We start from the raw sequence: 13224 nt of genomic DNA on the forward strand, positions 1-13224 counted from the left end.
TTGATGACTTCACTAGCAGCAATGTATTCGCCTCTATGGTTGAGTCAGCTACAATATGCTGTTTGAAACTCTTCTAACTCACTGCTCCACCATTAAAATAAACACAATCATCTGGATCAGATTGAAAACTAGAGTCTGTATATCATTCTAGTTTCAATTTTGATCCTTCAAATATAAGATAAATATCTTAATCCTTTCAGATACTTAAGAATATTTTTCATCACTTTCTAATGATCCTCCTCTGGGTTAGCCTGAAATCTACTAGCCATGCCCCAAGCATAAGCTATATCAAGTCTGATACGTAATATGACGTATATGATTGATCCTACAGTCGAAGCATAAAGGATTTTACTCATTCTCTTCCTTTCCTCAAATTTCTTAGGATATATTTTTTGGAGAAATATATGCCATGACTTGCAAGTAGGTAACCTCTTTTACTTACCTCCATGTTGAACCTCTTTAATACAAGATCTATGTATTGAGACTGGGATAAGCCAAGCATCCTCTTAAACTTATCTTTATAGATCTTTATACCTAATATATAGGATGCTTCATCCAAGTTTTTCATAAAAAATTTATTCAATAGTCAAGTCTGACCAATTGTAATATTGGGATATCATTCCCAATGAGTAGTATGTCATCGATATATAAAACTAAAAAGATAATAGCACTCTCACTTATCTTCTTATACACGCATAGTTCATCTTCATTTTTAATGAAGCCAAATTCTTTGACTGTCATATCAAAATAGATGTTTCAACTTCTCAAAATTTACTTCAACTCATAAATTGATTTTTTCAGCCTGCATACTTGATTTATCCTCTTACTAGAGATAAATTTCTCTGGTTGAGTCATATAGATCTCTTCCTCAAAATTACCATCAAGAAAAGTGGTCATATGTTAGATCTCATAATCATAGTATATACTATAGCAAGAACAATACAAATGGACTTGAGCATAGCCACTAGCGAGAAGTTTTATCATAATCAATTCCATACCTTTGTCTGAAACCCTTCGCCACCAATCTAGTCTTGTAGGTTTCAACTTGGCCATCTATTCTAATCTTCTTCTTGAAGATCCACTTGTATTCTATTAGGGTCACACCCTCAGATGCATCAATCAAAGTCTATACTTGGTTGGTATACATAGAGACCATATCGGATTTTATGGCCTTTAATCATCTGTCAAAGTCTCTACTTGTATAATTTTTGAGTAGATTATTGGATCATCATCCCCAATAATGTTGATCTCATTATCATTTCTAATGACAAAATCATATCTTAGAGGTATCTGTCACACACTTTTGACCTTCAGAGAGGAGGTGTGTATTATGGATATATCTCATCCTTGGATACTTCTAGTTGAGGATTTCTTTGTGATCCATCCACAGGTATTTTTAGAATGGTTTGTAGGTCTTGAACTTTTCTGAATTTAACATTTCTGTCACTACCTCCTTTTTGGATAAATTTTTTTTCTAAGAAAATGGTATGCCTGCTGACAAATATCTTCTGTTCAGTAGGATAGAAGAAATAGTTCCTTTAGTTTTCTTAGGATACCATATAAATCTATATTTACCTGATCTAGCACTTAGTTTGTATCCAAAAATATTTCTGACGCAGGACAGCCCCATATCTTAAGATATTTAAGACTAGACTTCTTCCTTTCTATATCTCATATAGAGTGCTAGCAATAGACTTTGAAGGCATCTTATTCAATATATATGCGATGGTTACTAGGATATATCTCCAGAAAGATATTAGAAGATCGATAAAGCACATCATGGATCGCCCCATACCCTCAAAGTGCTATTCCTCCTTTCTACCACACCATTTAACTATGATGTATAAGGAGGTGTCTATTCAGAGAGAATGCCTTTATCCTTGAGATAATCAAAAAATTCACTAGACAAATATTCTCCTCCTCGATCAGATTGAAGAATCTTGATATTTTTTTTATTTTATATCTTGACCATACATTGATACTCCTTAAACTTATCAAAAGATTTAGATTTATGTTTTATCAAGTACACATATCCAAATCTTGATAGATCATCCGTAAAAGTGATGAAGTAAAAATATCCTCCTCTGGTTTGAGTTATCATCAGCCCACATCAAAAATTTACTAGATAAGTATTCTCCTCCTTGATCAAATCGAAGAATCTTGATATTTTTTTCAATTTATTTTTCGATCATCATTGATACTTCTTGAACTTATCAAAGGCTTTGGATTTGTGTTTCATCAAGTACACATATACAAATCTTGATAGATCATCCGTAAAGGTGCTGAAGTAAGATTATCCTCCTCTGACTTGAGTTATCATTGGTCCACATATATCTGAATGTACTTGGGCTAACAACTCACTTGTCCGCTCTCCATGTCCGGTGAATGGAGTCTTGGTCATCTTATCCATGAGACAAGATTCACAAATTTCATATGATTCATAATCATAGGAGTCAAAAAACTTTTGTTTGTACAACTTGTTTATTCTTCACTCACTAATATGACCAAGGCAACAATGCTAGAGATATATAATATTCATATCTTCTCTCTTTCTTTTTACATTTTATGAATATGAAGAATATTTTCATTGAGTATAAGAATCAAAAAATTATTAATAATATAGCCACTACCATAGAACTCATTAGAATGATACATGAAGCAACTATTGCCTCATTATTTTTATTTCAAAATCTTGTTTCAATAATAGAGGTATAAAAATAATATTTTTAATAATCTTAGGTATATTGTAGCATTCTTTCAGTTTCAGAATCTGTTTGATGGCAATTTTAGTAGATAGGTTCCTATAGCCTCGACGTGAATGGACTCTCTACTTGTGTCGAAAAGCTCGAAGTCACCTCTCTTCAATCCTCTGATTTTCTATAGTCTCTATAATAAATTGCAGATATATGAACCATAAGTTGTATCCAATACCCAAGAATCATTGGCTGAAGCACTCAATAAAAAAGTAGTATGTATCATATACATATCTTTCTGTACAATACTTGCACCCTACTTCAGACATGCAAGTAATTCTTGTAATTTTTCTTCCAATGTCCCATCTTGCTGCAGTAATAATAGGTGATATCTATAGGGACATTCTTAGCCTTTTCCTGTGTGAATATAATTTGCAAAATTTTCAACCAGTCTATATAGTTCAAATCGGTCAACTTATTTGCATCAAGGATGCCATGTAATAAGAGTGAAGATGCCATGATACAGAAATTTAATCTACATGAATTAAGAACAATTGTATAAGCAAACCACTCATGATGATATATATAACTAGATGAGATCTTTTGTTTAGTTATGTCTTTCATTATTTTATCAGATACCATAGCCTTCACCTATAGTAAGCAAAAAATTCTAATCTAATTTCTTAATGGTGTTGAGATCCTAATTCCTCAAAGAAGCCTTATGGATAATATAACAAATTTCAATGAGTTCAAAGATAGGAAACTCCTTTCCAATTGCATCATATGCAACTCTCAACAAAATTTGCCTCTAAAATACTTATAACCTTATGGATAGCACAACAAACTATAATATTTTAGTTAAGTCAGATCCTTATTTTCATACAATCATATCTGAAATACTACCATCCTTATGGATAGCACAATAAATCAATAGATCCAAATATATCGTAAGCATCTTTTATGCACCAAGACAACCCTACATCAATCTCCATAGTAAGCATTATGGATAGTACAACAAATCTACTATAGTTTTTGATATGGTATCGACTTAGCATGAAGGAAGGCATGCGTAATGATCTTAACATTAGGCACTCCAAATTCAAAACTAATTAATCCAATTAATCAGATAAGTGTAAGATTGGTGCGAGGCTCTCCATACTTTCGCAACAGTCCTAATTAAGTAACCACTACTCTAGAAGCTCTTTTCTTAGACATCAATTGATCAATCAATTCTAAATTTAGCTAGCTTTTGATTTTCACTACTATGACTTAATATAACTTTTTAGGAGAAATTTATGGTCTCATTTACATTCTATCTTAACTTTTCATAATGATGTATAATCATAATGTGCCAAATGTGAATCATAATTTGAAGTAATGCATCTAAACATATTTATAACATTGACAAGGGTTTGGATGTTCAATCGGACTCAATACTTGGTCCATATTGAACCAAACCAAAAATCCTTAATAATTTAAATCAAGACAACATGCTATCCTTTAATTGTATTAATCAAAGATGCTCTGATACCACTATAGGGTTCTAAATGGTACAATAAAAGAACTAATATTTAAATTTTTCATTCAAAACATCTTAGTGCATCAAAACCTAATACCCAAAATAATAGTAATCAAAGCATAAAATAAATAGAATAAGAAGAATATCTGTATACGCTAATAATTTTTATAGATATATAAGTGTCTGGCCTCCAATAATAATCCATATAGGAACTGCATCAAGGATAATACTCCTTCTTGAATCTTGTTTCAAGAGTTCTAGCCCCTAGAACTCGAATTACCTCAGACTGGTCAAGTTTCTTCAAGAACTTGACTTCATCCTTTTCAAAGGCTCTTTAGGACTTCTTAAACATTTCCTTCAGAACCTTCTTTTTTCTTGTTTTGATCAGAATTAGGCTTGTCTTGAATAGATAAAGCCTTATCCTAAAACTAAGGAGATGTAGGTGAAAAGAGAGAAACTTGTCTTAGGCAAGAAGGCGACTTCTGAATTGATTTTTGGAATGAATTGAAACCCCGACACCATGGGGCTTTTATAGATAAGAGAGAGGTGCGTGAGGAAGAGTTGCAACCCTTCCTCACACCCTCAGAAGGTGGCATGTCCAAAAAGAGATGTCCTGCTGGTAGAAGGACTCTACGCGACCTTTCTCTTCTCCCCGCATATGCTGCAATCAAGCAACATTTTGACATCCCTCCCCCTTTCAGATAAATTTGAAAACTACCATGTATGTCTTTATTTGAATTTGAATTCAAATGGTAGGGACATCAGCCATGGGATGCCTCCTCCCATGGTAGAAGGATTCTTCATGCGAAGAGTCGAGTGAGTTAATTTCTTCACGCATGCATGGCATTTCTTTCCAAAAGTTTCCAACACCCAAATTAAATCCAAAATTATCATTTCAATCTTTGAGATAAGTGCCAGAGAGAGGAGGATGATGTAGTCTGCCACATGGATCTTAAACCCAAGTGAGAAGGACTCTATCCCCTCTCCACACACCATAGTGCATGCCCATCCAAATCCATGCACCAGGAGTCCTTTCAAGCTAAGACTCTAGTTTATGGTGCCTATAAGGCTATGTGGCACCATCCAATGGCTGCTACACCTTAACCAAATCTAAAATAAGCCTTGGCTCAATTTAGTTTGATCAAATAATAAGATTTGAACCAAATTTGAATCCGATTCAAAAAGCTAGAGTTTTCACATGTGCGAGCATACTTGTCAGTAATCCGATTGGATCCAAAATTTTAATCAACCATTTCGAATGAATCTTTGATTAATTTTCTTATATGTGTGATCCATTGGATTCTATATCTAGCTAGCAGTAGGTTTGAGTGTAAGTTGACCTAATCTGATTAAAATCCTTCTAATCGATTAAGATCCAAACCATATTGACCCGAGTTCAGTAATTAGAACTCTTTCTAATTGAGGATCAAATTAAACACTTTAATTCAATCAAATCTATAAATCAAGATGAATATCTAGCAATATATCATGACTATCCAGAAGATATAAAATTTAATAGAAATATCAAATATATCCTTTAACAGTAGGTTACCGTGCAATTCAATCTTTTGATCATCCCGTATCTCAAATATGTTCATAAGTATGGAATCATATCAAACTCAAAATATATTAATATCATTCTCCATCAATCAGTGATGACTCTAATGATGAAGTATTAGAAACTCTATCTAATCTCATCCTACTTTGGTCAAAGACTTCTTGAGTCATCTAGAAATAAGAATGTATAGGATGCATCTCCTTGTACTAAGAGTGCTTAATTTTTTATTGACTGACTTACCATCTTCATACACACTCCACCATATCCAGAATATCTCGTACATATCTTTATGTCATACCTTTGTATGAACCAAAAAATAGATTCATATGCATAAGATTTCATGGTGGTCTTAGGTCTAAGGATCACTTGCATAACTCTCACTTAGAAAATCATCTTTTGACATGAAATTAAGGCTCCATAAGATGTTCTCTATCTTTTGTATTAGTGTTCCACACAAGTGGCTTATGAGATCAACCACCCTCTCATCCGAAAATATTGATCTCTGACTTAATACTCCTATGATTAAAAATATTTAATATTAGAATTTTAAAATTTTAGATCTCACTAGCATGAGCTCTTCATGGCCCTAAAATTATTATCCTAATCTATGGAGTTCATCATAATCTTAAAAATAATAAGATATAACTACAATGATGAATCAAAAATATCTTATTTATAAATGAATAATGTTGTTACATGAGTTAAAAATTTACATAGAAAAGTTCCATCGCATTACTTATGCAATTAGCTTGTAGGGCACTAATCTTTAAGAGATTGAGTGTCATGATCCAGAGGTGCAACACGAAGGGTGACAGTGGTGGTGATCGAAAAAGATAAAGAAGATTTGGCAAAAAATAAAAATAAAAAAAAAAGAGGATCTTGATTCTTGGTGGTTTTTCAATGAAGTCAGTGCTCGGTGGCCATGCCCAAGGGCATGGGAAGAAGGGGAAGCAAGAGAGAAAAGAGGGTTAAGGCTTATCTCGAGCTCCAGTGATGTCTTCAGCCATGATTTCAAGCAAGCACAGGGATGGTGGGCCATGGCTTCGATGGGAGAAAAGAGGAAAAAAAAGAGAGAAGGTTGATTGATTGCTTGAGATGGAGGCTATAGTGGATAAGAGACGCTTTTATAAAGGAGATCTATGGTTTTGATTGCCTAAATCTTTGTTTTTCCTAATGGAATTATAGGGGAAGAAGACTCTTAGGAGTCTTCTTTTCTCTCGAGGAGTCTTCTTCCCTCCCATTCAATAATAGGTCATGCCTGGCTAGGACCTCGTTGGTCAAGCAAACCGGGCTAGGTCCAGACTATTTCAATAAGAGTCCATGCTTATGAGTGCATTTAAGGAAACGAGTTTCCTAACGAAGTGAAGCCCAATGAAGTTGATGGGGGTCAGGCATAAATTGGATCAAAACATGGACAACAAAGGATATATCTGGCCTTATCATGGTGAGATATACCAAGCTTCCGACCAAGCATCAATAATATGTTGGATCATATAAGAGTTTTTCATCTTTTTTGTATTTGACATTCACTTCAATAGGAGTAAGAACAACTTTATCATCAGCCAAGTATACTTCACGAATGATATCCTCTATGTACTAGGTTTGGCTTAGTGTTCACCCTTTGAAAGTTGATGAAACTTCAAGACCCAAAAAATATGCTAATGCTCTGAGGTTTTTCATCCGAAACTACGTATGAAGTAGTTGCTTGAGCTCCAAAATACCTATATCATCACTATTATTATAATTATATTATTAGTGCCGAGCAATAATCAATCTAATTGCGAAGTTGCAAACAAACATCGAGCAGTCATACACCAAAATTTAAAGGACAACAAAAAATGATAAAGAATGGTTGTACAAAAGTCGTAAGGTGGATGTATAAAGTAGTAGATATGGCTGTGCAAATAGAAAATCTGATAATGACAACTTTGGAATACTTATCTATATAATCAAACCAGAAAATTAGTGGAGAATTTTCAAAGATAGCTCTACTGATTATGACTTAAGTTGATCCTTGATTACTGAGATTATGGTTAACTTTTGATTGTTGAGATCATGGCTTGATTCAATTTTTGATTCCTAAAGATTTCATTGACAGAAAATTTGAGGGGAGTATTCAATGATAGAACTATTGATTATGACATATTAAGGCTTAAGTTGATCCTTGATTACTGAGATTATAGTTGATCTTTGATTGTCGAGATCATCGCTTGATTCTATCCTTAATTCCTAAATTCATTGGCACAACCTATTATAGCTCAGCTTGGATTATTTATTTAATATAATAGTAAGGTTCAAGTTTGGATTTTAGACTTGTTTAATAAATAGATCGGATTTGAATTGATAGATTTTTTATCCATCCTATACCTAATTTGATCCATATTCAGTCAAACGTGATCTAATTATCATATCTAGTTTAGGGAATATCTCAGATGAGATGTTGTATAACATATAATCGTAATAAATTTATGGATTTCCAATGCACACCTACGTTTGACCCAGATGCAGGATTCAACTTGACATGTGAAAGGGTATGAACCGCACCCTTAACTACAAGTAAAATCAACTTTTGCATGTGACGTGTTAGTTTTGTATCACTGTTGCATGACTAACTAGCTATCTTACCATGGTTGTTTTCCAAGGGTTAAATTCCCAGGGTTGTTATTTTCCAATTATGATAATTCACTTTCTTCTGACTTGCAAGTCAGAGAAATATGATTATTAACTTCAGACTGCCACTTTGATAGCAATTGATAAACTCATTGCTCAGCTAATAAACTCTCACCAGCGATTTAGTCGAGGGAGTGGACTAGTCAAAACCAAGTGGCAATAAAAATCCACCATCTTCTTTGAGTCCATATGTTTTTCTACTTGTGGTCCCCTGAATCCATAAAGCCAACATAACGAGATCTGATTGCTATGTTTCAATAGAAAGAAGCCACACATCGTAAAGGAGGCATGAAGCACGAGAAATCTACGTTGGAAAAAAGCCCACCTCCTGCCATAATTAGTTCTAGCATGTAGACATAGGAAGAGGTTCTCTTCCACCACATTTCCACGCCTCATACATCAGCCAACACATTGTCAGTGTAAAAACTTGAAGCACGACCTAAGTTTGGCTTTCAAGTATCTCCAAATCTAATCCATTCCATTTATTTGCACATGGGATTCAATCACAAAGAAATTCCAATTCTCATTCTCTAAAATATAAATAAGTTACAAAGTTTTTTTTTTTTTTTTTTTTTGGTACAGAATAAGTTACAAAGTTATTATGGAACATCAAGGAAGAAACAGATTGTACTATTCATTTGATAATTCGAGAATAGAAAATTCCTCAACCGCTTATTAAAGGCATTTTTGAATTCGTTTTCTCAAACACAATCATGCACTATGAATTAACATCATAGGAAATCATGCTCAATCATTTCATCAAATACAACTAGCATTTGAGTTCATGGCTTTCTAAGAACTTCTAGTAATTAGGCCCTTGATTACTCAGACATCAACTAAATTAATGCATAAGGAACACTTGTAATAGTGGGCCGATTAGCTCGACAGATCAGGATGGATAGATTTGGTTGCACCAAGAATCAACCAAAAAGTGGAACATTTATGAATGTCCAAAGACAGTTTTTCATATTCTTCTGAACAATGATATATTCCACTATACCGTCCAAAATTTCATGCTATCAGCATACCATGCTGAAAACGTTCAGATTTCAACATCCTTTTAGAATAGGAGGAGCCTTTGATTTAAACGAACATTTTAAAGATCCAGTTCACCAAACGAAGAAGACCCTGCCCTCAACGGGGTCCATTCATCAGAGGAGACCACGGATCCAACGGTCCTCATCGCAGGACCCTGCTGCACAGGCGCGACACATCCGATGGCTGGATGGGTTTCAGCAAAAAATCCTCTGCTCCCTCCTCCAAACACCTGCCACCAAAATATTTAATAAAAAAATCAAATATAAATATTTATTTACAGGAGATGGACAACCACGCCCCTGACGGCTCTGGAAAATTTCAATGAGTACCTGCTAATTCGATTCGGAACATTCTCCGAAGACATAATAACGACAGGGATCTGCTTAAGCTCAGACGATTCCTGTAACAATGGCAAATTGTAAATACTGAAGTTTTCGAGACCAAATATTTAATAATTGTTAAAAATATCGATTTCTAAATTATTTTTAATTTTTATTTTATTTTACCTTGACTTTCTTGAGGAGCTCGTATCCTGTCATCTCCGGCATCCAGTAATCCGTGATTATCATATTCACATCCGTCTCCTGCATCAAAATTTCCCTCAGAAATATTTATTTATTTTGAAGAACCCAATTCTTATATTCAAATTAATCCTTAAAAAAAATAGATTTAATATATAAAATGTATATTAAAAAGAATTAAATAAATGGAGATACCAAGCCCAGGAGTTCCAGAGCTCTCTTCCCGCTATCTACAGCCGTAACTGCCGACGAGAATGAAAGAAAAATTCAAAAAAAAAAAAAAAAAATCCACCGACGTTCAAACGAAATAAAAGGAAAGGAAAAAAAATACCCCGGTATTTAGAACTTCGGAGGACACTGGCGATGACGGCGCGGTCGACGGAGCTATCGTCGACGGCAAGGACGTGCGGCTCTCCGCCGGCGCTCTTACCTCCTCTCTCCATTGCCATCCCCTCTCCTCCTCCTCCTCTCTCTATAGAAAATAATAATTATAACAAAATTCGAAACGCCGCTCGCTCCCTTCCTCTCTCGCTGTACAGTCCACACCACGCCGCCCCACCGCCTTGCTACTTATACGAGCAGCTGTGACGGGATCTCCGAATCCGAGAGCGGCCTTGGAAGATTCGGAGAGCGGAGACGATTCGATGAACGAAATCTGACCCTGTGTTAAGATCCGGATCTCGATCGGACGGCGGATGGGGTCCGGCGGCGGATTTGCTTCCGATATTCTGAATGAATGCAGCGCCACCGGATTTCCTTCACCTTCTCTCTCTAAAATCTCTCAATCTCTGGCGTATCTCTCACGTACCCGGACAGACCCTCAGGATCCGGGCAATAAATAACCTCCTCTCCTCTCCTCACCTCGTTCTATTTACAACGTGAGATATAGAGAGAGAGGAGAGTCTCGGTCCACGTTGTGACTGACAGCTGACGTGTTATGTTATAAAATCTTTCAAAGGTTATATTGTTGGAAAGAGAGGATCTAATTCTACCAGAAGATAGAGAGGGGGGAGATCTAAGTAGGAAGTAGAGAAGGGTTGTTTGTGTTTATTTTATGAAGAGGAAAATCCGGGCATGATGGTGAGGATGTATTAATGATGGAGATAGAGGGGAATAATATTAAGTAGATAGTGTGATAGGAGGAGGTGGGAAGGTGGGGGAGCATCTTCTGGATCCGTACAGAGGGAGATCTCCAGCTTAGGGGAAACAATTATTTAGTAGGATTATCTACCACGTACGTACCATGGGTGGCAATTTTGGTGCGGCTGGAGAAACGGAGGGGGAAAACAAGCAGATGTTTTAATTTGATATGATCTGATATCAAGGAAACATAATGGCAGCTTGTTGCTTATAATTCAGAAGTGATCGAGGTCGACCAAGGATTACCTAGATTAGGTTGGGTAATATTACAATATAAAAATATGAGATTAAATGTAAATGACAATAACAATCACCAAAATTTAAACCATCATACACTATTCTTATAAGAAAAGTTAACAATGGAATTGTTGTGTTTTATATATACATAGATCTTGTTAGAATATCTATGCGGGGAAAAAAAAAAGAATATATAGCACCAAAAGGCAATCTTTTTTAAGTTGAAGGGCACACATCTAGGTGGCAGTCCCATCATCATTAGCATTTCTTGCTATATCAAGGTTGCCACCTAGACATATGTCCTTTACCATGGACAAGATTCCTTGAGAAATCTTTTTCATCATATTAGCATTCTGTGCGATTCGTTTTATATCAGTATCTCTCTATATGTTGAAATTTAGAGGATACTTCTACTTAAATTAACGTCTATTATTTAGCTATTGCTCTGCAATATAATAACAATTGTTAGCAGAAAATAATAATGGTTAGGAGAATAAAAGGATGACAATCTATTTGTATCTGTATAATTTATATCTGTATTCTTATAAATAACAACATTCATAAATATATTTTCAATTTAAACTTGATCTTGTAAGAAAAATTATCGATTTTGTGCTAGTTAAAGATAACTTTGATCATAAGTGCTATTAATGGTTCTTGTAATAGCGATAAAAATTCACATACAAAGTAAATTGACAGGTAAATTTACTTAAAACGATCAATGGCATGATGGCCATCAGTGTGCTTGTGCATGAACAGGTTATGCACCAAGGTGTGAAGGTATGATTTTGCTGTGCATGAGGATTATGTGGACCATGCGGTGAATCACATGCAGGATGTGGAGCAGTTCCATAACAACAAAAACTATAGCTGTATGTTTTTAGAACCATTTGTTATTTTCATTTTTTTGGTACAGGAACCATTTGTTGTTGCTGTAGACTGCCTCAAGAATCCAATGTAGACATCATCACAAGCTGGCACCAGAGGAAACACTGGACAGTGCGGGAAACGCGATTCCAAACAGGAAAGTGCAGCACGTTGCAGGCTGCTTGTGACTATCTGGTGTCGTTTTATTATATTATTTGACCAGTTGCTAGCTAGAGGGATGCAAATGCTGACGAGGGAATAGATATCCCAGGGAAGATCTTGTCCTCCGGAGCTCATATCTTTTATCCCACCTTGGACGCAATATACGAAACAAAAAAGGCAACAATCTTTCCAAAAGCTAAACCAAATATATTCTTCCAAGACAAACAAACACCCATTCTCCTACTGTGATGGCAACCAAGGGCGAAAATAGACGAGGGTCGACTCGGTTCCGTTTTAAAATCTGACTCTACATGGATATGGGCATAAATTTTTATTTATATATGTATCCGTATCTAAATGAAATGATACAAATATAGATGGATAATTATCCGATTCGTATATGAATATTCTCTAATATTTATATTCCTATTTAATCTTATATGATAATCATGAATGTAAGATAAACAAATAACTATACTGATATATTCTTGACTTTATTTGCTTTCTTTTTTATTGATGCCTTTGATTTTATTGTGTGTGTATATATATATATATACCCATATCTATTTAGAATAAGTATGGATATAGATTGTTTTCATCTAATTAATATCCATATCGACATTCTTATCTACCAAATATAAATGGATCTGGATATGATGTTGATATATATCTATCTAATTCCTTCACAGCTCTATCCAAAGGTAGCCGAGCGTAGCTCTTTAACAGTCACGACTCACATGGAAACATGTGGAAACACATAGGGCAACAAACTTGATTACAACAGTTAGGTTTCCCTTTTCGTTTATGAGAGTAATTCTA

The 13224-nt window shown here is 35.0% G+C and overlaps 1 protein-coding gene across 1 annotated transcript; it reads right to left on the reverse strand.

Annotated features, from left to right (window-relative positions):
- Positions 1-9112: 9112 nt before the first annotated feature.
- Positions 9113-11082, reverse strand: LOC105042471 (two-component response regulator ORR5). The gene is made up of 5 exons (XM_010919703.3): positions 10331-11082; positions 10195-10241; positions 9985-10062; positions 9808-9878; positions 9113-9707 (listed from the first exon to the last, which is right to left on the reverse strand). The coding sequence occupies exons 1-5, from the start codon at positions 10446-10448 to the stop codon at positions 9620-9622; spliced, it is 402 nt and encodes a 133-aa protein (XP_010918005.1). The 5' UTR covers positions 10449-11082; the 3' UTR covers positions 9113-9619.
- Positions 11083-13224: the final 2142 nt, after the last annotated feature.

This window comes from Elaeis guineensis, chromosome 4 (assembly GCF_000442705.2).
Source record: "Elaeis guineensis isolate ETL-2024a chromosome 4, EG11, whole genome shotgun sequence".
NCBI classification, from domain to species: Eukaryota; Viridiplantae; Streptophyta; class Magnoliopsida; order Arecales; family Arecaceae; genus Elaeis; species Elaeis guineensis.

Excerpts from the sequence above, each read along its gene's own strand:
- LOC105042471 (XM_010919703.3), bottom strand. The coding sequence starts at position 10,448 with ATGGCAATGGAGAGAGGAGGTAAGAGCGCCGGCGGAGAGCCGCACGTC. Across the intron at positions 10,242-10,330 it reads CCGAAGTTCTAAATACCGGG|TTACGGCTGTAGATAGCGGG; the intron begins GTATTTTTTTTC and ends TCTCGTCGGCAG. Across the intron at positions 9,879-9,984 it reads AGCTCCTCAAGAAAGTCAAG|GAATCGTCTGAGCTTAAGCA; the intron begins GTAAAATAAAAT and ends CCATTGTTACAG.